The sequence below is a fragment of the Echinops telfairi genome, unplaced genomic scaffold (assembly GCF_000313985.2).
Source record: "Echinops telfairi isolate 266 unplaced genomic scaffold, ASM31398v2 ScPeMD7_1;HRSCAF=3_0, whole genome shotgun sequence".
NCBI lineage: Eukaryota > Metazoa > Chordata > Mammalia > Afrosoricida > Tenrecidae > Echinops > Echinops telfairi.
This window is the reverse complement of record NW_022103896.1, coordinates 22,393,847-22,421,640: the sequence shown is the minus strand read 5'-3', so window position 1 is coordinate 22,421,640 and position 27,794 is coordinate 22,393,847. Positions and strand designations below refer to the sequence as shown.

At 41.1% G+C, this 27,794-nt stretch overlaps 1 protein-coding gene across 1 annotated transcript in view; it reads left to right on the top strand.

The window, feature by feature from the left end:
* The window catches only part of SLC30A8 (solute carrier family 30 member 8), a 46,354-nt gene extending 18,791 nt beyond the window's left edge, over positions 1 to 27,563 (top strand). Inside the window, exons 4-8 of the mRNA XM_004697672.1 lie at positions 2,115 to 2,268; positions 13,012 to 13,162; positions 15,981 to 16,086; positions 25,351 to 25,485; positions 27,418 to 27,563. Coding sequence (XP_004697729.1) covers positions 2,115 to 2,268; positions 13,012 to 13,162; positions 15,981 to 16,086; positions 25,351 to 25,485; positions 27,418 to 27,563 — 692 coding nt within the window. The remainder of the gene's footprint in view (positions 1 to 2,114; positions 2,269 to 13,011; positions 13,163 to 15,980; positions 16,087 to 25,350; positions 25,486 to 27,417) is intronic.
* Positions 27,564 to 27,794: the final 231 nt, after the last annotated feature.

Below are 27,794 nucleotides of genomic sequence, written 5' to 3'. Positions count from 1 at the left end.
AGCAGGCCTGGATGGGATACCGAACCCAAGCAATGCAAGGCGACAGGATCCACCAGCCTCAATCTCAAACAATGTATGCACCAGCAGCATGGCAAAACAGGTCGCGAAGGAGCCTCACACTCTAGCAACATAATCCATTGGTTGGCTTGGCCCACAGGTGGTGTAGCTCACAGGTTGAGGCAGGGGACTAGCTAAAGCAGCAGCATGCTCCAGCATACTCTGATCACCAGAGAGTAAGAGGAAAGGGGGCAGGTCTTGAAGAGCCATTTATCTCTTTGTCCTCCAATCAAACTGCAACCTGATTAATCTGACCTGTTCCTATGGGCCAGGTTGGCACAATAAACCTAACTCTCACAGGTGGGTTGACACAACGGCTGCAACAATGGGTTCAAACATAGTAATGGCTATGAGTACGGCACCAGAGAGGACCATGCTTCCTCATGCTGTGCACAGGGGTCCTATGAGTAGGAACCTATCAGACAGCACCTACGACCTCCAACAAGGCACTTGGCATGTGTGTATGATAAAAACCATGAAGTTTGTATGTGAACAACTGAAGTCTGGGAAATAATAATTACACGTAGTAAAACAATATGTTAAATTACTTGTCTTTAAAGGGGAGTAGTATATAGGATTAATGTATTATTGAATGTGGCTGGTTGCTGATTCACAGAATGTTTTAGACATCTGTGGGCTTTAAGAACCCACATTAGGTTCTACAATTCAAGATCCATTGTACTCTACAGCCTTTAGATTACATCTCAACATAAAGATTACAAAAATTCTCACAACTGGACCAATAAACAACAATTAAGAAAATATTGAAATTGTTAAGGATTCATTTTACTTGCATCTTCTATCAACACTCATAGAAGCAACTTTCAAGGAATCAAATGATGAACTGTACTGGAAACATCTGCTGCAAAATAGGGCACTTTGAGGATAAGGTGTGTGACTCAAACCATAGTATGTTTCAATCACCTCATAGGCCTGGAAAAGCTGGCCCCTGAATCAGGAAGACCAAAGAAGAATTGACCCATTTGAATTACGGTGCTGGTGAATTATGGGGTTGAATGACATATTTGAATTATGGTGTTGAAATTATTATGAACTGCCAGAAGGAGAAACAAATGTGTCCTGGAAGAAGTACAGACAGAAGGCTCCTTAGAAGGGTGGATGGCGATACTTCACTTCCCACATGCTGAACACGTTATCAGAAGATACGAATCCCTGAAGGAGAACATCATGCTTGGTAACGTGAAGGGTCAAGTAAAAAGAGGAAGGCCCTTAATATGATGGATTGACGCAGCAGCTGCAACAATAGGGTCAAACACATCAGCGATTGTCAAGATGCCAATGGGATTGGGCAGTGTTTCCTTTGTCGTACATTGGGTCACTTCCTATGAGGTGGAACCGACTAAATGGGGCCCAACAATAACACAACGGCTGTACTTTATGGGCAGGTGGAATAGTCCCCTAGCTGTAAAGATTGATGATGATGCTATGATTTTGAGGCTTCTTTTCCTAACCATTACTTTAAAATACACTCAGAATGTTGCTAAGTCTCTACACGTGCCTCTGAGTTTGTAATATGTTGTATTGGCAAGTGAAGCTCATTTTCATCATGCACCCTCAGAGAAGCCTTCTCTTTTTGCTGTTTTACATTACTAAAGGTACTGGTGCTGGCAAGCTGTAAATGTTTTATGGCGAAATTAAGTGTTTCTAAACACATTTTACTCTTTGTGCCTCATTATTTCATCTCCTAATAAGTTTCCATCATTTTAACACCTGTTTAAATTTAAAATCTCTCAGGAAAATAGTGAGGGCAGGCAGCAATTAATATGCTTTGAAAATTTGCTGGAAAACACTTAGTGATCTGCAGCTTAATGAACTCAGACGCTGGAGTTTTAAGAATGCAGCATTAAAGTACCTCATTTTCTCATTTTAGTCCAGAACCCATTCACACATTTGCTTTGTGAATCACTAAATGAATTCATTTGAAGCTTTTTGGGGGAGGGTGGGTGTGGAGGAATCAGTGTCTTATGGGTCTTGGGGAGATTGGGATGATCTGTGAATCAGGAAAATGTGGATGTCTTTTATGTTTGACTCCCCAGAAATCCTTGGTGCCCTGCTCTCCATCCTCAGCATCTGGGTGGTGACAGGTGTGTTGGTGTACCTGGCCTCAGAGCGCCTGCTGCACCCGGATTACCAGATCCAAGCAACCGTGATGAGCGTGGTCTCCGGCTGTGCGGTGGTGGCCAATCTCCTGTAAGTCACCGGCACACAGCTCATGACGTTCTCTTGAATCGTGTTAGTGTGGAGAATTTTTTGTTTTCCTGTTCTGTTTTCTATTGTGAGTGTAAGGAGCCCTGGTGGTCCAATAGTTAAATTGCTAGACTGCTAACTACAAAGTTGATGGTTCAAATCCTTGAGCCACCTTCTCAGAGAAAAGACCTGGTGATTTGCTCCCTGGATTAGTCCAGTTTCTTGGATTTTTTGCTTGGCCTACATATGGCATAAGTAAAGGCCACAGCCTAGTAACCCTTTGGAGTCAGTTCTGACCTGTCAGTTAGAATTGATGGCAATTGTGAAGATTGATCTCTGGGCAAAGGTTTGCATGTTCATCTGTTACCATAAATGTTGCCAGTTAGACTGGCACCGATGATGCTCACTGAAGACAAATGGGTGCATAAGCAATGTGGTGAAGAAAGCTGATGGTGCCTGGATATCAAAAGATACAGCATTTGTGGTCTTAAAGGCTTGAAGATAAACAAGCGGCCATCTAGCTGAGAAGGAACAAAGCCCACATGGAAGAAGCACATCAACCTGTGTGATCACAGGTGTCAATAGGATCAGGTATCAGGCATCAAAGAACAAAAAATCATATCATTGTGAATGAGAGAGAGTACGGATTGGTGACCCAAAGCCCATCTATAGGCAACTGGACATCCCCTTACAGAAAGGTCTCGGGGAGGAGAGGAGCCAGTCAAGGTGCAGTATAGTATAGATGAAACATACAACTTTCCTCTAGTTCTTTAATGCTTCCTCCTCCCCACTATCATGATCCTAATTCTACTTTACAAATCCAGCTAGACCAGAAGATGTAAACTGGTACAGAGAAGAGCTGAAAACACAGGGAATTCAGGACTGATAAACCCCTCAGGACCAATAATGAGAGTAGCAATAGCAGGAGGGGAAGGGGAAGGTGGGGGAAAAAAGGGGGTTCTGATCACAAAGATTGACAGATAGCCCCCTCCCTAGGGGATGGACAACAGAAAAGTGGGTGAAGGGAGACATCAAACAGTGTAAGACATGAAAAAATAATAATAATTTATAAATTATCAAGGGTTCTTGAGAGAGGGAGGGGAAAAATGAGGAGCTGGTACCAAGGGCTCAAGTAGAAAGAAAACGTTTTTAGAATGATGATGGCAACAAATGTTCAAATGTGTTTGACACAATGGATGTATGTATGGATTGTGATAAGAGTTGTACGAGCCCCCAATAAAATGATTAAAAAAAAACTACTTTGCCAGTTTAGAATCCACATCGCAGAACCAATAAGAAAAGATTGGCTGATCTGTTTTCATTACCATTCTAAACAGTTTTAGTTTGCAAACACGGGATGGCATGATTTGGAATCGGCTTCAAAGCAATGAACAACAAGACAACACTGTGAAGATAGAAGAGACCAGACACGGTGTTCAAGCAGCTCTCAGATCAAAGACAAAGCTGGTTAAGCTGCTTTAAGAAACTTGGCAATGAAAACTTCAGGTGCTTTAATACTGCCCCATGATGGTTAGATGTTGTGAAAGTTTCCTCTATGTCAAAGACTGTACTAGGCTCACTTGATATAATTCACCAAGCTTACTGTTCACAAGATTCTTGCTTTACGGGTTATGAAGTTGAGTCTCAGAAAGGAAGCAGAGAGTCAGGATTTGATTCAGAGCCAGGCAATCTGTTCTTTCATGCATGTTGTTCATTCCATGAAGGGCGTGATGTAGCCCTGTTTTGTTGTTGTAGTATTGTTGGTAGATGTCATCCAGCTAATTCCAACTCACAGCCATTCTATGTACAAGTGCAATCGGATGAAATGCTTCCCATTACTGCCTTGTCTTTACAAGGGTTCTTACTTTGGAGCCCATTGTTGCAGCCGCAGTGTCAATGGATCTCTTTCAGGGTCTCTTTCACTCACTCTTTGCTTTCCTAGGGCACAATGTTCTTCTTCTCCAGGGACTGGTATCTCCAAAGAACCTGCCCAAAGTACGTAAGATGTAGTCTTTCTAGCCTCGCTTCGAAGGGATTCTGGCCGCATTCCTTTAAGACAGCTTCGTTTATTCTTCTAGCAGAATATGGCAATTTCATTATTCTTTGCAGGTACTGTAACTCAAATGCGTCAATTCTTTTTGCTCTTTGTTATCCATGGTCCAGCTTTTCTATACATATGAGGCAATTGAACACAACACGACTTAGGAGAGGCACATCTCAGTCCTGAAGAGACACCCTTGTTTCTTTAACAATTGCAAGAGGTCTTTTGTAGTAGATTTTCCCAGTGCAATTCACTGTTTGGTTTCTTGAAGGCTGCTTTTGTGGGCCTTGATTGTGGATCCAAGCAAAATGAAATTCATGACAACTTCAAACTTATCTGTGTTTGTTATGACCTTGCTTATCGATGCAGTTATTAGAACCTTGGTTTTCTTTATCTTGAAGTGTGATCTCCACTGAAAGCTGCAGGTTTTTTTTTTTTCCTTTTTAAATCATTCTATTGGGGACTCGTACAACTCTTATCACAATCTATACATACATCCATTGTGTCAAGCACATTTGCACATTTGTTGCCATCATCATTCTCAAAACATTTTCTTTGTACTTGAGCCCTTGATATCAGCTCCTCATTTTTCCCCTCCCTCTCTCATGAACCCTTGACAATTTATAAATTATTATTATTTTTTCATGCCTTACACTGTCTGATGTCTCCCTTCACCCACTTTTCTGTTGTCCATCCCCCAGGGAGAAGGCTATATGTAGATAATTGTGATCGGTTCCCCCTTTCTCCCACCTTCCCCTTACCCTCCTGGTATCGCTACTCTCATTATTGGTCCTGAGGGGTTTATCTGTCCTGAATTCCCTGTGTTTCTAGTTCTTATCTGTACCAGTATACATCCTCTGGTCTAGCTGGATTTGTAAGGTAGAATTGGGATCATGATAGTGGGGCGGTGGGGGGCGGGCATTAAAGAACTGGAGGAAAGTTATATGTTTCATCTGTGCTATACTGCACCTTGACCGGCTCATCTCCTCCCTGTGACCCTTCTGTAAGGGGATGTCCAGTTGCCTACACATGGGCTTTGGGTCCCCACTTTGAACTCCCCCTCATTCACAATGATATGATTTTTTGTTCTTTGATGCTTGATACCTGATCCTATCAATACCTCATGATCACACAGACTGGTGTGCTTCTTCCATGTGGGCTTTGTAGCTTCTCAGCTAGATGGCCACTTGTTTATCTTCAAGCCTTTAAGACCCCAGATGCTATATCTTTTGATAGCTGGGAACCATCAGCTTTCTTCACCACATTTGCTTATGCATCTGCTTTGTCTTCAGCGATCATGTCGGGAAGGTGATCATCATGGAATGCCAGTTTAATGGAACAAAGTTAAGTGTTCTTGCATTGAGGGAGTACTTGAGTAGAGGCTGCAGTTTTTATCATCATCAGTAAGTGCTTCAAATTCTGGCAAATTTCAGGACGTAAGATTGTGTCAGCTTCATGTCAGAAGTTTTTTTCTGGATCTTCCACAAATTCTGAGACCACATTGTTCTCAGAGTCCAGCTTCTTGGATTATTTGCTCAGCATATTTACTCAGTGGTGAAAAGATATAATCTTGATGCACACTTTACCTGTTCTGTTCCAATGATTGCCTCTTGTTCTATGTACAGGTTTCACATGAGTGAGTTTAGTGTTCTAGAATATCCAATCTTTGCCATACTTGTATGGGCCCCATGGTTGAATGCCTGCCCATAGTCAATAAAAGATGGGTTAATGTTTTTCTTGCATTTTCTGGTTGTAGCGAAGATTCATCTAACATCTAACATGATATCCCTCATTGCACGTCCTCTTCTGAATCCAATTTGTCTTTTGGGAAGTTCTCTGTCTTATGGATTGTTGTAACTGTGCTGTAACTGTAAAATTTTCAGGAAATTTTATTTCTGTTTAATATTAATGATGCTGTCTGTTGCCCTGGTTCTGACTCAGAGTAAATTATGTCAGCAGAAAGAAATAATGCCCCGTTTTGAGCCATTCTCACAGTCATTGCTGTATTCCGGCTCAGTGTTACAGACACTGCATTAATCCCTCTTGTTGAGGGTCTTCCTTTTTTTCTTTTCTTGTTGATTTTATTTCTTTATTTTTAAATATATAGGTTTTTCTGGGTTTACAGAATTGGTTACTTCATTTTGTTTCCTTTAACAACCATATATATGTCATACCTACATTTATTAGGCATTGTATAAAGTCTGTACACATATTAATACATTTAGTTATCTTTCACAGCTCTATTGACAAATAATTCTCATACAATTCAATGGCTTGAATATGTCAAAAAGAGCTGTGCAGTCTCCTTCTATTCACTCTCTATTTTATCAAGCACAGTATTTTTCTGTAGGAATTGGTCCCATGTGATAACATGTCTAAAGTACTGAAGAAGTCATTGTAAGAAGTCATATTGCTTTTAATATCTACATTCTATGGATCACCTTTCTTTGGAGTAGGCCAAAAGACAGATCTCCTCCTGTTGGTTGGCCAGATAACTGTTTCTCAAATGTCTGGGCAGACACGAGTGGATACTCCCAGGATTTCATGTTTGTTAAAACATCTCAATTGTTATTTCATCAATTCCTGGAGCCTTCTTTTTTTAAATTATCAGTACCATTAACACAATACCTTTCTTGCTCTTTTATGCTAGCAGTACTTGATTGAATACTACTTTCTGAAATTGTTGCATGTTAACCAATTCTTTTTGGTACAGTGGCTCTGTGTATTCATTTCATCTTCTTTGAATATTTGGCTCATAAAATCCTTCAATATTGCAATCAAAGCTTTGACATCTTACTTAGATGGCTGCTTGTTTGGAAACAAGCCTTTAAGACTCCAGATGCTATTTTATCTGATCGCTGGGCACCATCTAATTTCTTCATCACACTTTTCTGTGTTCCCTTCCTGAGTGCAAGTATTGAGCAGGTCTATGATATACAAATGAACTGTTCTTACATTGGAGCTAGGATTTAGTGCCAGCCCCAAACCAATTTCTAGATCTATGTTTTTTAAATCTTCCTTTGGCTCCCTTTAGAGACTTCCTTGCTAATTTATAGTAGAGAATCTTATTGATCATATCCCTGGAGCATAAAGATCTTCTGTTAATAATGTCATTGATTAGCCCCTGGTACACATTTTTAAAACTATTGTTGAGAGAAGGGTATTATTGGTCCAAATACCTGAATTATTCACTTGCACAGAATAAATATTTTCATGACTGGATGCTGTTTACACAAATGATGGGAGTTAGTTGTCAGGGAAATTTTATAATAATGTTCAGTAAGTTCACACAGAAGAAGCACACCAACATCAGTGACTGAAAGACTGTAAATCGTATAATCTGAGGCTGAAGGAGGGAATAGTATCAGAGTCTACACTGTGAGATTCTGATTGGCAGAAGGCTATGGGTGACAGTGGAAGCCCAAGATGCGCTTGTGAGATCTACGGATATAAGCCTCCGTGATGTCCTTCTAGCCATAGATTGGAGGGATGACTATAAGAAATCAAACTGATAAACCTTATCTGAATGGTTAAAACCCCGTCAGTTGATTTCCTCTCTGATGCACATTGGCCCTGATCTGATTTTCAATACTGTCTTGGTTTTTTATTGTTTCCTTGGGTTTTTTTTCTTTTCTTTTTTATATTTGGGTTTATCTCAGATGTACTTCGTCATTGGGGGTAACTCTCCTGAATTTTTGTTATATGTTTTTTGGTTATATGAAACTCAGTATTGATGAACTTATAGAGACAGCAATTAGAATAAGGGTTCTTAGGGGGTACAGTGGGGGAGGAGGGGGTAAAGGGGAGCTGATATCAAGGAGTTCAAGAAGGAAGAGAATGTTTTTAAACTGATTGTGGGAGCCATTGTACAATACTGCTTGATGTGATTAAACTATGGAATGATATGACATCTGTATTAGCTTCTAATAAAACAGTTTTGGTGGCAAAAAGCTTGATTCAGTTCTTTTAGCTTGAGAAATTCCTAGCATATTCTTCCATTTTACAGTTTTATAGCTTCATTCTTTGTACATTTTAACTTTTGTTAGGGAGCTGCATTGGAAAGGACTTTGACGTTAGCTTGATTTACTCTGGAGTTCTCTTTTACAGTAGAAGGACCCTTTGTTTCACATTCAAAGCAGACTAATCACAAGGAATTTAGTTGCTGGTTGCCACTGAGTACCTTCTGGCTTCTGATGACTCCCACACTGTGGAGTAGAGTTGCCGCCCTTGTGTTCAAGGCTGAACCTTTCAGAAGTAGAAGGCCAGGCCGGTGTTTGGTAGCACCTCTAAGTGGGTTCAAAGCACCAAACTTCCTACTGCTCATTAAGCACTTTACGATTCCCAGTAGGAAATGTATTGTCCTTCCTAACAGCCTCTTTTGTCTTTGTATTATTGTGACTGTATGAAATTATTTTTCATGTTTGATAGCTAACAACTGTTGGTCCTATTTCTTCGCTCTTTAGCCACGGATGGCAAATCTGCACCTTACACCATTTAAAATTCTTTCAAACATTTAAAATAGATCTTCTGTAGGGTTCCTTCCCTCCTGCTTCATTTGATTATTTTCCTATCCAGGCAACCTCAAACCATTCATATAGGAAATGGTCTCACGACTCGTCTCAACTTGATCTGCTTCCCCCCAAAACTACTTGATTGCTTAAGACAATGTGATTTTAAAAAAATTAATCATTTCTTTGGGAGCTCTTACAGATACCATAACATTCACAGTTCAATCACATTAAACAGTACTGTACCATTGCTACCACAATCAGTTTTAAAACATTTTATTTCTTCTTGAACTCCTTGATATCAGCTCTCCTTTATTCCCTCCCTCCTCAACCCTGCCCCCCAGGAATCCTTTTCCCCCCTCTAAGAGGTTTTTTTGTGTGCCATATTTTACACAATCCAATATTGTGTGATAAGATAGGATTTTAACCCTTTTGGATCAGTTTTTCCCTTCTCAATTTTTGTGTGGTGTGGGGGTGAAGTGAGGCTTTTATTTAATTACTTTTTATTTTTATGAATATCCATATCAATCAGTATATTTATCACAACATTTGACAACAACATTTTTTAGGTGTTTAATTTAATGATACATTTTACATTAATCATATTGTACAACTCCTTCTTATATGATGATATAATGTTAGGCTCTGTTCTCTAGAGAAGCAAAACCAGTGATATAGTTCTATATCTATAATTATATCCAGGAAGTGGCTCACATAATTGTAGAAACAGGTAAGTTTAGTCTGGTTCAAGTCCAACAGTTGGATGTTAAGCTAGAGAATTTTCTTGAATTGCATAGCTACAGGGATTAATGCAGGAAGATCAGCAGAAAGGGTGCAGAGGAAGATGCATCCACGGGTCAGGAGGCAGATTCTGATGGTTCCCAGGGTCAGCAGATAACACGGTGGGCCACTGGCTGTAGCAGGTCAGGGAGCAGACTCTGATGACTCTCAGGGTTACCAGGCAATGTGGTGGGCCATTGGCTCAAGTTCAAAGACCAGGTGGCCAAAGGGCCTGATGTAGGTCCCAGACCAGCAAGAAAGGACAAGCTTTCCCACAGAACCCACTTACACAGGAGTATGACGTACCCCTGAGGAAATGTCCTTTCAATTGCAGGATGATTATCACCTGAGTAGGGAGGTTTCATTCTTCCCTAACTCTAACAACTGCTTCGCTGTCCATGGAGTTGTTTACATTATGTTAGATCATATCAGGGGGGAGGCCACAACTGCCACACCACTAAGAATCCTGGAACAGCCAACTGGACACAAAACCTAACGATCACAGATGGTCTGCTCCTAGGCAACTATACCACAGTGTATTTCTTTATCTCCCTTACTTCCCTTTTCTCTCTTCTTCACTGCTTTTATATCTATCTATCTATCTATCTACTTACCTATCTATCTATGAGAAAGTTGAGGCTTTCTGTTAAGACTTATAGTCTCAGAAATTCAAAGGGGAAGTTACACCCTTTTGGTTCTATGGAGTTACAGTTATACCCTTTTGGTTCATTATGCATCACCATTGGCTTGGCAGTGAGTTTGGTTTGGTTCTATCTATGTCTGTCTGTCTGTCTGTCTATCTATCTATCTATCTATCTATCTATCTATCTATCTATCTATCTATGTTAGACCGGGTTGGCTATAGAAATAAATTCAGACAGACAGACACACACACACACACACACACACACACATATTCGAAAATGTTTTATATCAAAGAATGATTGTATATTAAGAAAACATCCCAGCCCAGTCCAGATCAAGTTCACAAGTCTGATATTAGCCCAAAAGTCTGAGACTAATCCATAAATCTCTCTTGAGACTCATGGAGTACATTCAATGATGCAAAATGCAGGAAGAGCACAGGTCAATGGGTGCAAAGTCTTGTGGATCCAGTGGCAGTGGAAGCGTCTCAGCACTGGTGCTGGTCTCAAGGTGGCTCCTCCAGCTCTCTGAGTGACTCAATAGCAGGAAGGTGAAGCAGAGAGAAAACAAGACTTTCACAGGTCTCAGAACATCTCCCATGTCTTGTCAACAGGAAGACCAAAGCAGAGAGACAGTGTTGCTGACCTCCAGGGAGGAGAGGAAGTTCCCAGAATCCTCATGAAAAGGCCATGCCCTAGAGGAGGCATCATGAGGCTGTGACCTGATTGACAGGCTAGCTTCCACCCCTTCACTCTTAATACCCTCAAGTTGACACGAGATTATCTAATCTATCTATCTATCTATCTATCTATCTATCTATCTATCTATCTATCACCCATTGGGAATATAATTGTTCCTCAAGATGGCTATATCCTAGTCCTTGAAATCTCTGAAGATGTAACCTTACATGGCAGCAAGGAATTTGCAGATATTTTTAAGTGCAGATTCTTTAGATGATAGGTCTGATATAATCACAATGGTCATGATAAGAAAGAGATATAATCACAATGATCCTTTAGGAGACAAGATGTTACACTGCTGACTTTGAAGATGAAGGAAGTGGCCATGAACTAAGGAATGTAGATGGACTCTAGGAGGTGGAAAAAGAAGCAAAAAGGGTTCAATCTTAGAGCCTCCAAAAGGCACTGCAGAATAAGTCGGGGTTGGTTAAGCCACTAGCTTGTGGTAATTTGTTACAGCAGCAAGAGGAAACAAATGTACTGTCCGTCTATCATCCATGTATCTTGTAAGAAACTCAATATAAGATACAAGGTAGGTTTGTATGCGGAGGTGATGAGGACAATGATGGGAAATTTGACTTTTAAACAGTGTTTTGTTTTTTAAGAAAATCATAATGGAATATTTAGCTAGAGAGTAAGCAGAGCACGTACACTCTGACAAAGCTCCCAGGTCATTCTAATACCTTTAGTATGCACCACGGCAGGCTAATACCTTAGTACTCACCACAGCAGGCGTCCACCTCTTAGTTTTGAGTTCATTACTCCAGACCTCTGAGCTACCTGGAAGAATGATGTTTGATCTGCTGTCACTGACTAGGACCCCTCTCTAACAAGTTAACTTGAAAATGTGGCTCTCATTGGCACGAGAAGAGTAACGCATGGCTAGATCAATGCAAATCTATCGACACCTAGAGACAAATAACCCAGACCACATAGCTCATGGAGTAGGAGTCAATAATATCACCTTTGCAAAAAAAAAAAACAAAACCAAAAAAAGAACAATATGTTCTTCAAGCAGCAGAAAAGAAAAGTATTGATAATTTTCTGAGAGTTATATGTAGTAGAGGTTTGTCAGTGCTACAAAAACATGAAGGATCTACCTAGCCAACTACCCCATGAAGCTGGTGCCCTCTAGGAGAAAGTTGGCTTGCTAAATCCAGACACCCACGCTGCCCCTTGACATTAACACTGCAGATATATTTTTCACACTTAGAAAGACAAAGAAATTGAAAAGCTTTGCACTCCCTGTGCAAGTGGGTGTTTATTTACAGATGAAGACACTGAGTGTTGAATGTTCTCTCCAAGAACTGAAACTGCAAGTTTCAAGTGCAAGTGGATCCTGTGGTGTCTGAATACAGAGACAACAAAATCATAATTTGGGCAGCTAATGTTAGCCCAGAAAGTCCTAGAGGAAGAATTAAGACTACAGAGAGAGCCATACAACTTTTGCACCCTCAATTTCCTCTGCGTAAAATGGTCAGATTATAAAATAAGCTAACTTGTATTGACTTGCTAATTTTTATTTATTTTTAATTTTTTAATTTTTTTTGACTTGCTAATTTTTAGTAAACAATTTCACACTCTTCTCCCGTATGAAAGATTATACTTCTATGTATGGCTAGTATTGATCACTGCACACCCCAAGATCCTTGTCTTACAGAATCAAAGCTTCATCTCAAGTTTACAATCTCTGACATTTAGTAGACACTATATCAATGATCTTCCTACTTCAGGCTCACAGACTGGCATTTATCTAAGAAGAAGTGCTTCCTCATTTTAGTGTGAGTGAGAGTAGCATTAGGTAGATGAATGGAAAAACTGACATGAGTCTTTGAAGTCTGGTCTTATGTGAAAACCTTAAAACTTTATGGTAAATTGTGCTCAAATACTAGTCTAAAATAATACATGTTAAAACACATATATTTGAAGTAGCCACAATTTCGGGTAATCCCTGGAATTGTCCACTCCTTCACTCAGCTGCATTATGATTTAGAAGGGTTAATATTGCTAAGAGCATTGTTCTTTCTTTCAGACTAAGTGTGCTTTTGCACCAGAGTGGCCCTGGCCACACTCACCAGGAAGCACAGGCGAATGCCAGTGTGAGAGCAGCTTTTGTGCATGCCCTTGGAGACCTGCTACAGAGCATCAGTGTGCTGATTAGTGCCCTTATCATCTACTATAAGGTGAGTGGGTTTGAGTTTAGGCAACTTTGTAGTTGCATGAACCAGGCAACATAAACATGGATTTTCCAATCATTTCAAAAGAGCCTACATTTGCCTACCCAAATACTTTACAAAGTTAAAACAAATACCCCAAATCTGCAATTCTCAGTTTTCTAAGACATTTGTCTTTGATGCCTACTTGTCTGACAGTTTGTTAAACTATGGTGGCTTCCTTGTTGCTGTGATGCTAGAAATGATGCCACCAGAAATTAAAAGACCGGCAGCCTCATTCAGATTGAGTAGATTTCAATAGAACTTCTGAACTAACCTCCGGCTAGGATACAGGAAGTGGTAGTCTGCTTTAACAAGACGTCCTCACTGAACACCTTACAAATAGCAACAAAGCATAGTCTGGTATAGTGCTGGAAGATGAGCCGCTAGGATTGGAAGACGCTCAAAATATGGTGGAGGAAGCATTTCCTCTTCAAAGTAGAGTTGACCTTAGTGGCTTGGAAGTAGCAAAGCTTTTGGAACCTTCATTTGCTGACGGGGCACAGCTCAAGAGGAGAAGAAACAACTTCAAACATCCATTAGTCATTAGAATATGGAATGTACAAAATAAGGATCTAGGTAAATTGGAAGTCACCCAAAATGATATGGAGCACTGAAAGACAGATATCATAGGCATTCATTAGCTGAAGTGAACTAGTAGTGGCCTTTTTTACTTGGACAATCATATGGTTCACTGTGCCAGGAATGGCAAATTCAAGAGGAGTGGCATTGTATTCATCTTCAAAAAGGACATTTCAAGGTCTGTCTTAAAGTGCAGTATTATCTGGGATACGATAATATCTATTTACATACAAGGAAGATCTGTTAATGCAACTATTATTTAATGTAGCAACCCGTAAGGCTTGTGATGAAGAAATTGAAGCATTTTAACCAATTTTTTGATCAAACAAGCAATCGAGATGAACGGATAATTTTTATCAATTGGAATGCAATCCATTTGACACAAAGAGATCAGTAGTGGGAAAACATGGCATTGGTGATAGAAACAAAGATGGAGATCACATGATAGGATTTTGCAAGATGAATAATTTCTTCCTTGCAAATGCCATTTTCAACACCGTAAATGGAAACTGTACATATGAACCTTGCCAGATGGAATACACAGGAATCAAACTGAGAACATTAGTGATACAACATGATGGAAATGCTGAATATCACCAGCTAAACCAAGGCCTAGGTCTGACTGTGGAATAGACCATCAATTTCAAGTTCAGACTAAAGCTCAAAAAAGTTTGAGAAACTTCATGGGAGTTAAAATACAACCTCAAATATATTCTACCTGAATTCTAAAAACATATCAAGAACAGAACTGATACGTTGAGCACTAATGATTGAAGGGCAGATGACTTGTGGGATGCTACCAAGAATTTTATGTATGAAGAAAGCAAAAGATCATTCAAAAGACAGGAAAGAAAGAAAAGGTCAAAGTGGATGCTGGAAGAGGCTCTGGCACTTGCTGTTGGTCAGAGAGTAGCTAAAGCAAATGCAAACAATGATGAAGTAAGAGAGCCAAATCGAAAATTTCAAAGGGCAGCTTGAGAGGACAAGGTATTATGATGGCATGTATAAAGTATTATAATGGAGAGACAAATAGGAAGAACACACTCATATCTCAAGGTGAAAGGGCTGAAGGAAAAAAAATGAAGCTTCTATCTTAAGTGTCGGTAGATTGAACTCTCAGTAGGTTGAGCTTTCAGTATTTGCAGCATTTCCAACGCAGTGGAACAGTGCCTGCCAACAACAGACTCACGGCCGTCAAGTCAATTCCCCCTCTTAGCAACCCTACATGGGGTTTCTGGGATGCTCAGTCTATGCAGGAGCAGCCAACTTCATTTTTACTTATGGAATGGCTTGCGGGCTTGGGAGGGCAACCCCGTCAGTCCTAACCCACAGGTCAAATGGAAGGAGAGAGTGTTGCATCATGATGGTCCAGCTTTGGGAGACTCTGCACTATTTTCTGTCAAAGAGGGAAAGAATGTACAAAAATACAAAGACAAAAACACAGCAACTGAATCCAGTTAAGCAAAATACTCATTGAAAGCTTCAAGTGTAACTCAAAACCATACAAAATTGTAAGGGTTCATGGGCTCCAAAAGTTCTCTGGAAAAAGCTACATCCATGCTTTGTTAGACGTGCAGGCTCATGGATTCTTTTGACGTGAAGCACGTTATTAAGGGCAAGATCGTAGGTGGGCTTAGCCTGACGCTATGATCTCCAGAGGAGAGAGAAAGAATGAGGTGTTGGTGCATGTCATTAGTAGTCTATCACTAAAGACATGAGCCAAATGTCAGCCTCAAGTTTGTGTCCTACTCAGCCGAGGAGGAAATCAGTTCTACATTGACTTCATGCAACCTCTGGTAGAATTAGATCTTTTCTAGTTCACCACATCATTAAAGCCTAGAAGTCACAGCAAATTGTTGAAATATTTGTGCATGTTTCACCAGGTAGTCTGTGCTTCTATTCTGTTCTTTTGAGAACATGAAAGCAGGCCTCTTGAGCTAACACCCACACATATTTGGTTCATAAATGATGTGGAGAGAATCTTCTATAATCTCCCTTCTCTAGACACTGGTAGTTTAAAGGCATAAAGAAGAACAGCAGGACCCGAGTCCTTTGAGAGAGAGTCTTGCCTAAGAGTTGGGTGATGATGATTAGGCAGGTGAATGGGCGTTAAAGATAGAAGGAAGAAGGAGGCTTGCTTTCTCAATCAGACTGTGTGCGTGGAAAATATGAACTGAGCTAACCAAGGTAACCCTGTCTTTTCTAGCCAGACTACAAAATAGCAGACCCAATCTGCACATTTCTCTTTTCCATCCTGGTTCTGGCCAGCACCATCACTATCTTAAAGGACCTTTTCATCTTACTCATGGAAGGTAAGAGCAATCTTATTCTTATTATCTCTGGATCAATGCTTTCTTCCCCGCTGGTCACATAAGAGAATGCCCCAAGGTGTGTTCCCTATTCATTTGTACTACGGGGAAAATGTTAAGTGATAGAAAATTTTTGTGACAATAGATATGTGATTCTTATTCATAGGGAACAAATCAAAAGAACTGGCTCCTGGCTCCTAGATTCCCTTCAGCAACGGCTCCTCTCTCCATAATTGTAGATCGGGTGAGCACAAGACAGATGCATAATCACTAAAGATAAAGACATGAAAGGAGATCACAGAACAACAATAGATTTATCCCTGAAAATGCCTAGAAAAGGCTAATAAAATTGGAATAAATCAATTCCTTGGGCAGCATTAGACCCGAACATTTTAGTCAGTCATGGCTCACAGTGAAATAACACCAGGCTGACCTTTTGTATATTTATCCAGCAAATGTTCATGAAGCTCCGTCTCTGTGCCATTTAGTATGGACGAAGCTAGAAGTACAGACCTGAGCAAAGGCAGGTCCTCATTGGGCTAATACTTAGTGAAGAAGAGAAAGACACTGTTTAGGGTTTACACAGAAACAGGATGGCAGTCCGTGCTCCAAATCAATTTTAGAAGAAATATCAGCTGAATATCTTTAAATATCTTTAAAAGCATAGATGCAAACACTTCAGCCCACTAACCTTGGGACACATCCTCAGGAAAAACCAGTTGCTAGAAAAGGACATCATGGCTGGCAAAAGTAAAGACTGAAAATGAGTCAAATGCTCCTTGAACCCGAACAAGAAACTCAAGCATATCAACGATCATGAAGATGGCCCAGAACTAGGCACCTTTTAGTTCTGTTGGGCACAAGGTCACTGTGCGTACCAGCTGAGTTGATAGAAACTAGCAAAAACAAGTGCTACGAAGAAGAAGAGATATAGAGACTCTTCATTGAGGAAATTGAACCAGACAATGGCAGCAGAGGTTCAAGGAGACTTTCCCGAGGGGTGAGGTGTCTGAGGCTCTCCCTTCGCTGAGAGTAGGTTCTCGAGTTTATGAATCTCATTCCCTACACGTAGGGGCCAGTCCTGGCCACACTCCAGCGCTTGTGAAACCTCTTGTCTGGATCCATGGGTCTTTTCTTTTCCAGGGATAGATGACAGGAATCACATACATCATTAATTCCTCTCTCACGTCTATAATAGTTTTATTATTTTAATTTGGCATACAGTGGTTAAAGCATCGCTGACTTCTGACCTTTTTAGTCTCTGTCCTTATTGACCAAGTTGGCTTGGAAAGAACCAGCATGCAGTCGGAAAAGCCAGGGCTTTGTGTTAAATGACCCCAGTTGAGTTCTACTTATGCAAGTTTCCAGCAATGGAACTTTAGATTCTTAATTCTTCTGAAACTTGGTTTTCTCAAATAAAAAACCATTTGTCATTCCATATGGGTGTGAGGGTTATTGCTGTTGTTAGATACTATCAAACTGCTCCGGACTCATTATGATCGTACGCACAGCGAATGAAGCACCTCCTCATCTCGGTACTCTTCTCAACACTGCTATGCGCGAGGCCACTGCTGCAGACACTTTGTCCGTCCATCTCAAGGAGGGTCCTTCTCTGTATCACTGACTCTCTGCCCCTCAACCAGGATGTCTTCCTTCTCTAGAGACCAATTCCTCCTGGTACATGTTCCAAAGTCCACAAGATGAAGGATCACCCTCCTTGCTTCTATGGGGCATTTTGTCTGTACTTCTTCCAAGATAGATTTCTTTATTTTTCTGGAAGTTCATATTATGTTTAATATTTTTCATAAACATAATTTTTTGAAACACCATAATTTAAAGATCAAATTTTCTCTGGTCTTCCTCATTCATCATCGAGCTTTTATGTGTATATAAGTTGATTGAAAATATGGCGGTCCTGGGCAGATGCACCTTTTTTCTTCAAGGGGATATATTTGGTTTTGAATAGATTTGCCAAGTTCAATGCATTGTTTGATTTCTTCACTGCTACTTTCATGGGTTTTGATTGTGGATCCATGTAAAATGAAGTCCTGCCCGGGGTCACTCTTTGCTCCATTCTTCGCGATGGGACTTTTGTTAGGTCCAGTTGTCAGGATTTCGTTTTCTTTGACTTGAAATGTAATCCACACTGAAGGCTATATGATTTGATGTTCGTCAAATTAAAAATCACAAGCCCTCTCCAGTTTCTGGAAGCAAAGTGCTACCATCTGAATATCGCAAGTTGTTAATGAGTCTTCCTCCATTTCTACTACCATGTTCTTCACGTGGCCCACTTAGTTGAAGTATTTGCTCAGTGTACAGATTGGATACATGTGGTTAAAGGATACAACCTTGATGTATGCCTTGCCTGCTATTGAAACATGTGGTGTTCCCTGGTTCCTTTTTGAACAACTACCTCTTAATCTGAGTACCAGTTCTATTACCACAACCTCTTTAAAATTATCTCCAGTAAAAATGTATTCAGGTGTTCTATTAAAGATATTGCTAGGTGCTTTTGATTGGGCTTTGACTTACAGCTACCCAATGATGACAGCAGGAAACACTGCCCAGTTCTGGACCATCCTCACAGCCCATTGTTGCAGCCCCTCGTCCAGTCTGCTCATTGGGGGTCTTTTCTTTTTCATCAGCCCTCTAATTTCCCAACCATGATGTTCTTTTCTTAGGATTGATGCCTCCAGATAACATGCCACAAAGGTGTGGATAATACTATTCTTTGATAATGTCCACATTCTGTTGGAGTGTTCCACAGTCCTTTCTTTTGAATGGGCACACACAGGAATCTCTTACACTCTATGTTCCAAATCTTTTGGCATAGATGAGTGCATATTTCCAGTGCTTCTTCAGCTTGCTGAAACGTTTCACATGGTATTCCATCAATTCCTGGATTCTTGTTTTTCACCAGTGCCTTCAGTGCAGCTTAGATATCTTCCTTCAGTATCATCAGCACTTGGTCATATGCTACCTCTTGAAATAGTTGACTCTTAGACAATTATTTTGTGCACAGCACTCAACCCACTACTATATATCCAGGAGCTGATTCTGATGCCTAGCAACCATCTGTAGGATTTCTGAGCTGTAAATCTTTACAGCATCAGGTAGCCTCTTCTTTCTCCCATAAGCAGGTGGCTGGTTTGAACTGCTGACCTTCCAGTTAGATGCCCATGCTTATCTGACAGTACCATCAGGACTCCTTTTTGGTAGAATGGCTCTATGTATCCCTTCTATTTTCCTTCGGTGCTTTCTGTGCATTTCAACCTTTTGCCCGTAGACTCATACTATTTCAACTGAAGGCTTGTTTCTTTCATTCATTTCTTTCAGCTTCAGATATTCTGAGTAGGTTCCTACATTTTGTTTTTCTAATTCCAGGTCTTTCCATCACATTATAATGCTTTATTATCACTTACTGTGTTATACTTCAGGATCTATCTTGAAATATTCTTTTTGGATCTCTTTAAGATGTCATTCCTGACATAGTAGATATAGAATTAAATGATTCAAAAGAACCAGTGTCAGTCAATTTCAGCTAATTCCTGGATTATCAATCTTCAAATGTTTAATTTTACTTTTATGACTTCTAATCTTCCTGAGGACACTTTGTACATTCCACATTGCGATTATTCAGGGAGGCTTGCAGCTATTTCATCTCATTTTCAGCTGTGCCCCATCAGTCAGCAAAGGCTCCCCAAGTGTTGCTCTTCCACATCATTAAAGTTGATTGTGCTTTGGGGAGACAGCTCTTCCCAAATTGTATTTTGAGTGCCTTCCAAGTTGACGGTCTCCTCGTCGGGCATTATATAAGACAATGCTCTTCTGTCATTTATAAGGTTTTCACTGGCCAGTGTTTTCAAAAGTAGATCACCAGATTCTGCTTCCAGTCTGTCTTAGTCTGAAAGCTCTGCTGAAACTTGTTTGTTACGGGTGGCCCCTGTTGATATTAGAAATACCCGTGACACAGTTTCCACCATCGCAGCAATATGCAAACCCCCACAGGAAGGCAAACTCACAGATGAGTGGAAGTTGCGAGTGTTCGAGGAACTAGGTACATGACATAATGTGTGGACACAGTAGAAATGTCATAAGTACAAGTTCTCAGCCAACTCTTTCAGTTGACTTGAATATGGAATATCTGAAGCCAGGTTGTGGACATGAACCCAGTACTGCTTATTTATCTCATCCTGAGATATTTATGGCTTTTGGCCACAACGCTTCCAAAATCTTGGCTGCCAATCAATGAAGATGCTCTCAGAAGGACCAGATAAGAGAGTCTGGATCACAGCATATCCATCTTCATTACCAGAAAACCTTTTAAATGGCCCGTGAAGCAGAAGAACTACTGACTCACAGTGATATTACTTTTGTATACTGTGTATCTTAAAGACAGAAGATACTGGGTTACATAGCCAAGGTGATTCATCAATGTCATATTGACCACTTGAAAATGACTCAGCGAACAGGATCTTTTAGTTCAACAGTCTAAGAAAATAAGGACCCAATGGGTCTTGGCTAAGTCAGTGTTAGACAGTGGTTCTTGACATGTGGTGGCATCAGAATTGGTTAGAAAATTTGTTAAGACCCTGGTTGGGGCCCATCCTTCTGGTTCCTGAGTTAGCAAGTCTGAGATAGGACTGCCGATTTAAATTTACAAGATGCTGATGTTGCTGGTGCTTCACACCACGTCCAGGATTCCTGCATGATGGCACTGCAAGGCTGACTAGGAACTTCCATCAGAACTAGAGGTCTGCGTGTGTCCTACCAAACAGTCTGGATGAGAACTCTCCAGACGTTAGCTGTTTGGTCATGCCCCCTCCCCACCTGTTCCCAGCACCTTTTGAGGTGCGGTCTCAGTGTGGCTGCTTTCAGTGGCAGACAGTCCACGTGTCATGAGCATTCACTGCAGGGTGTGCAGCTCAGGGTTTTGCTCCTGGTGGGCGCAGTCATTGTTGGTGACTCTGAAACAGCCACTTGAGTAAAATATCACTAAGTAGCCAGTGAATTTCTCAGCTCCAGCTTGAGAACATTTGGCTCATCCACTCAAAGATGCATCTATGTTCTTTCCTGGGGCCAGCCGCTGAGCTGCAGCTGCCTTTGCTGTTATAGCTGCCATGGATGTAAAGGATGATAAAAGTCAAATTGGATTAAAATTTGAGATGCTTCTGTTCCCCTATTCCTACCTCTCAGTGTAGCCTTTCATTAGTGATTATCTTTATTATTTCATTTAAGAGCTAGTGCAGAGACCATGGCTACCTCAGCCATTTATTGAAACCGACAGGTACCTCCTTTCTGGAAGATAATTGATGTTTAAATTGGGTTGGTATAAAAGAACATTTGTACTTGGTTGAATTTTTAAAGAGCACCGAAAGGTATAAAATGATAACCGAAATGTCTTCTCACCTCTCGATTTGTAATGCCCAGCACTGTTCCACAGGGATAATACCTATTAATAAGATGGTGTGGGCATTTCCCAAAATATTTATGTATCCACATAAATGTAATAATATATGTGCAATATAGATATTTGGGAGATTGATGAGGCTTTCTACTGCTGTAAGGGTTAGAGTCTCAGAAACCCACAGGGCAGTTTTAGTCTATCCTATAGGGTTGTTATGAGTCAGATACCTATTTAAAATATGGCTCTTTATGCAAATAGAATTATGCACTGATATGGGTTTTTTTCTGCACAGTGCTTTTTTTCAGTTGGAAATCTTGCCTTATTAGCACAGACATAGGTTTCATAACTATATTTAGTACGCTGTATGTTTTTGCTTATTTGTGAGCATTATAACCAATGATACAATTACTATCCTTGTGTACATTTTTGTGCTTCTGTAAGTTGATAAGAGTATTAAATGAGATAAGTGGTCTAAGTAAACTACTCAGCATAAAGCTTGACCCATGGTTTGCTCGCAAAAGGTCTATTATTATTATTATTATTATTATTATTAAAGTATGATAATTATTACATATGTTATCCACAGCCTATAGTTAAATTCCTTTCATCTGCTTCTTGTACCCGGGACCTTAGAGGACAGAGTTAGAGACATTCTGACCCTCATTATGTCCATGAAACAAAAGAAAGTGAGATTAAAGCTAAGCTCAAACTGTAAAGAATTAGCTAGAAGTAAATCCCTTGTAGAGAAAGTATTCAAATCCTTTAAGTTCATGGTTCTCAGTTCTCGACCACACATTACAATATCTCAAACACCAAACTCACTGCCATTGAGTCTGTTCTGACTCACAGGGATCCTGTAGTACGGAACTTCCTCTGTGGGTTTTTGAGACTGTAACTCTTTATGGGAGTAGAGCATCTCAAATCTTTTACCCACAGAGCGGCTGGTGGTTTTGAACTGCTAACATTGCAGTTAGCAGCCCAATGATAACCATTATGCCACCAAGGCTCCCCTTAAAGTAATCTAGGATGTGTTAAAAAATACTTATAAAAAGTACTTATATCCAGGCCCTACACACAGACATTCTGACTTACCATATATACTTGTGTATAAGCCAATTTTTTCAGCACATTTTTTAATGTCGTTTTTGTGGTAAAATTAGGTGCCTCAGCTGATATTCGGGTCGGCTTCAACTTGAGTATATATGGTAATTGGCCTGGGATGAGGCCTGACTTTGGCATCTTAAAATGTGCAGTCAAGGTTGAGAACTACTGTGAGGAAAAGCTGCTTAGTGCCTTATAAATGGTAGCGTGTGGTGCTCAACCTTTGCTATGTGTTAGAATCACCAACTGAGCTCCAAAAGTATTGAGGCCCCAGAATCAATCCCCAGAAATCTGAGGTCATGGGGGTTGGATGAAACCTGGTCGCCAGGCTACCTTAACCTTGATTAGTGAACGAGTGTGCACCCAAAGTTGAGAACCACTCTGAAAACTTGTAGATTTCAGAGTCTAATCCATATAAAATTCTTCCAAGCATCCTGGAATGGAATCAAGAAATAAGTCTTTTTAATAACGCCCTACGTTTATGTTCTGAGTGGTTCTGGCACCACACTGGAGAATAATTGAAGGAAAAGCTAAAATAGGAGCACCCATTGTCATTGTTGAGTTGTTTCCAACTCCTCTCACTCTAGGAGGAGCACAGAAACTGCCTTGAACAAGGTTCCAAGGCTGTGTGTGTCCTTAGAAAGGTCAACTCCCACGCCTTTCCTCTGTGAAGCACTTGGGTTCGATCCATTAGCAGCTGAGATCTTTGACCTACTGAGACAGCCGGAGCTCCTTAAAATATAAGAAGTGCTTTGAAATCCCTTCTACACCATCCTCTTTGGGTGATCCTTAGTTCACTAAGATTTATCTTTCTCTTATTCCACTGTTGTGCTGATCAGTTACAAAAGAAGACAAGAGCAACAAATCCCAGCCAACACAATGCTATTGAACCGATGTCTGTTTTCACGTAACTTCTGACCTCTGGTTCTGTTTTTCTCTCTGGAGTTAGCCAAAGCAAGCACCCTTACATGGTCATCGCCTCTCATCTTCTGCATGACAAAATCATGGCAATTCATGGAGAAAGGGACCATCGTGCCTTTAGTTAGTTTTTCCCCCAGGTCGGACACCTGAGTTCTTTCACCCTATAAGAATGTTGGATGGATTACCAGGATCCCCAGCGTCCTGTGCCCCACAATGCCCTTCAGAACCAAGAGGTGTTGCTGGACTATTACATTCTGTGACTTGAACAATGAACCCTAATGGGTGCAGATAAAAGAATAGAAATATTCTGTCTCCAAAGAACTCATGCCAGTGAGTCAATTCTGCCACACCGTGACCTCTTAGGGCAGAGTAGAACTCTCCCTGTGGGTTTCCAAGACTGTAGCTTATTACAGGAGTAGAAAGTCTCATCTTTCTCCCATGGAGTGGCTTGTGGGTTTGAACTGCTGGTCTTGCAGTTAGCAGCCCAACATGTAATCACTGCATCACCAGCCTCCTTAATAGAAGTGTTAGAAACCAAACAATAGGATGGTATTAAAAAGATGGGATCCCCTATTAAAAGTTTCCTGAGAAGTAATCTGTTAGATAACTAACATTTTAGAGTATTGTAGTTTACCAAAAAAGCCAAGAGTCGTTGAGTTTATTCTACAAGAACTACGAACACGATTTTGCTCTTATCACCCAAAGCTTACTGTAAAGGTGTTTATTATAATCAGAGTATTTCTAAAATCTGATTAAATTCAGAGTAGATGCATCCAGAATGCTAACCTTGATTGTTTGTTACTAAATCCTATGTTATTTCATTTTCTCTTCTGAGAATGTGTACAAAATCATAAAAACAACAACAACAACAAAAAAAAGCACAGTGAAGTGAATAACACTCTCAAAATATAAGTTATTATTATTGGGGGTTATTGCATTGCCAAGTCTGTAGATATTATCTGCCTGTGAACTTTAAAAAATTATTTTATTTTATTGGGGGCTCTTATAGCTCTTATCACAATCTACACATATATCCAGTTTGTTAAACACATCTTTACATATATTGTCATCTTTTTCAAAACATTTTCTTTCTACTTAAACCCCGGCATCAGCTCCTCATTTTTCTCCATCCCCCATGCCCCCTTGATAATTTATAAATTCTTCTTCTTTTTCATGTTTTACACCGACTGCTGTCTCATTCACCCACTTTTCTGCTGTCTATCCCCCTGGGATGGGGACCATATGTTGATCATTGTGATCGGTTCCCCCTCCACCCCCTTACCCTCCAAAACCCATCAGTAATCAATTGGACATCCCCTGTCAGAATGGCCACAAGGAAGGGAAGAGCCAGTCAGGGTGCAGGATAGCACCGATAAAACACACAACCTTCCTCTAGTTCAGTGATTCTCAACCTGTGGGTCGTGACCTCTTTGGGGGTCCAATGACCCTTTCACAGGAGTCACCCAATTCATAACAGTAGCAAAATTACAGTTATGAAGTAGCAAGGAAAATAATTTTATGGTTGGCGGTCACCACAACATGAGAAACTTTATTAAAGGGTCGAGGCATTAGGAAGGTTGAGAACTACTGCTCTAATTCTTTAATGCTTCCCACCACTACTACCATAACCCCAATTCTATCCTGCCTGTGAACTTTTAATTGATGGTCAACCCCTTGACACAGTCCAGTGATTCTCATTTGTAAAATTTTAAGGAAGAAATCAACAAAATAGAAGGGCAAGTTGATCTTTTGGAAAAAGCTCCACTACCCTTTGGACCATCTCGGTGAGCTTCTACGTCGTTGACTAACAGCTGCCACCCATTTTCCCCTTTTGGCAGGTGTGCCAAAGGGCCTGACTTACGATGCTGCGAAAGAGCTCATCTTAGCAGTCGACGGGGTGCTGTCTGTGCACAGTCTGCACATCTGGTCTCTAACAGTGAACCAAGTGATCCTCTCGGCTCATGTTGCCACAGGTCAGTGTGTTTTGTAAACCCCGTGGACAAAGTTCAGCCTTTGTCCTGAAAATTCCTTCCTCTGTCAAGCTGTCCTTAGTGACTGCTAGCTGTGAAACCACCATCAAGTGATCGGTACTCCCTGGGGCCTTTGAAACACACTCTCTGATCAAGGCTATTGTAGCAGGAATGATACTGACGACCTCCCTTGGGGCCAGTGACAAAGGGTAGAGGACAGAATAGAGGGTGAAACTGCTCCCCAAACTCTGAAACTCCCATGTCACCTGGTCAGCTCAGCCCATCAGTCAAATAATAGGAATGATTCCAGTAGCCAGTCTCCATCCGGTATCTTCTCTGTCCAACTCTGAAGGTGGGGGGTGACTGAGTGAGCCACAGCCCCATCCATAAAGTTCTGACAAGGTAGTAGTCCATTCGGAGGAATGCATGGCAGTGCCTTCTCTGGATAATTAAGCATTCTGTCACCCTGCCAGAAAATTCATAGATGACTGGCTTTATACTATACTCTCCCTTTTTTGTGTGTGATGAATAACAAAACTTTATCAGATAACAGTTTGCCCAGCAATGCAGGGTGATTCAATACATATATATTCCCAACAGTTTTATTGGCACATAATTTACCTATCAGACAGTTCAATTGTTCAATCATTTAAATATATTAAGGGGTATTATACAGTCACAGCCTCATCAGTCTTAGAGTATCCCCCACCCCACTCCTACAACCCCTTTGGTTAAAATGCCTGTCCAATGAATGAGTTGTGCAATCACAATCACTGTACTTTGGAAATGAGGAAATGATTCTGCCTGGGGGGTGGCCTGCCGTTACAACAGTGTTCACTCGACTCATCAGCGATGGAGTTGGCCCCAGACGCCTGGGTTCCCAAGCACGACACAGCGAAACCCTTCCCAGTGCTGTGTCATCCCTACGATCAATTGCAGAGCAGACTAGAGGAACCATAGGGTTTTCATTTACTGATTTTGGGACGTAGATGGCCAGCTCCTCTCCATCTAGAAGCCCTGCAGAAAACTTGCTCAGGATCCTAGCAAACACAAGTCCCCTTGACAGGCAAGGTGGCTAGTAGCTGTATATGGGGTGCATAGGACAGAAATCAAACCTAGAATTCTACCACGCAACTGCCATGGGTGCTGGGATAAGTCTTGGGCATGGAAAAATAGAAAGCAGGAGTTCTTTCATGGCTTTAGGAGAGAATTCAGGCCAAAGTTGGTAGGTGAGAATGCTAAAAATTAAATCTCAAGAAAGTTACTGAGGTTCAAAGTACAGAAACACCAGTGGCAGTTATTTGAAGACTGCTTTCTCAGGCATCCTAATCTTCTCTGAGGAGCTTCGATCTGGCTTCAGGGAATTTACAGCGTTTGCCATGCCAATATTTCACTGCAAATAGAAGATTCTAGTGAACAATCAGAATGCTATAGAGGGAACTTTACAGCCTCCTGAGACCGTTTGGGACAGGAAAAAAGATGGCAGTGAGGTTTGCTGCTCACAGAAAGGTCTGCAGGGACTCTAAGTGCTTCCTGGTTCCTGTCACCCACTTTGACGTAAATGCTGATGAGATAGAAGGGGAGCAGGGCCCTGTGAGAAATAGAAATCCTAGCAAGGTTTTTCTCAGGGTTTATCTCCATGGTCACACTCCACTCCTTGGAAGGCTAGACCCCAGAGATAACTGTGGGGGTTGGGTGGGGGGTGATGTGAGTGGGAGTGGGGGTATAAACCCTTATCACAGGAGGCTTCACTGCATTAGAATTCTCCCTGTCTCATCGAAGTGAAAGCAGCTGGCTATCAGAGCCACGCTGGTCCTTGAGGGGCGGTTTCAGTGTCCCACCAGATCAAAGACAGAGGACTTGGAGCTGGAGTCTCAGCAGCGACTCAAGTATGTGCAATCCGTACTCATCTCTCTTGTGGTTCTCTATCCACAGCTGCCCACCGGGACAGCCAGGCTGTTCAGAGAGAGATCATTCAAGCCCTCAGCAGCAGCTTCACCCTGCACTCTCTCACCCTTCAGATGGAATCTCCAGGTGACCAAGACCCCAAGTGCCTTTTCTGTGAAGACCCCCCAAACTAGCCCAGTCACAGTCAGCTTTATACACTTGATGGGTCACTGCATGCTCCAGTGCAGTTTCTGGAACAGAGGGACTCAAGAATCAGAAGAAGAAATTTGAAAAACCCATGGCCCAGTGCAGTGCACATCCTCTCCTTCTTCACGGAGCTCCCTCCCGTCAGGAATGAAGATGCATTCAGAGTATCACCATCCATCAACCGGTGATAGACTCATCAGGGGCTGTGTTCAGTTACA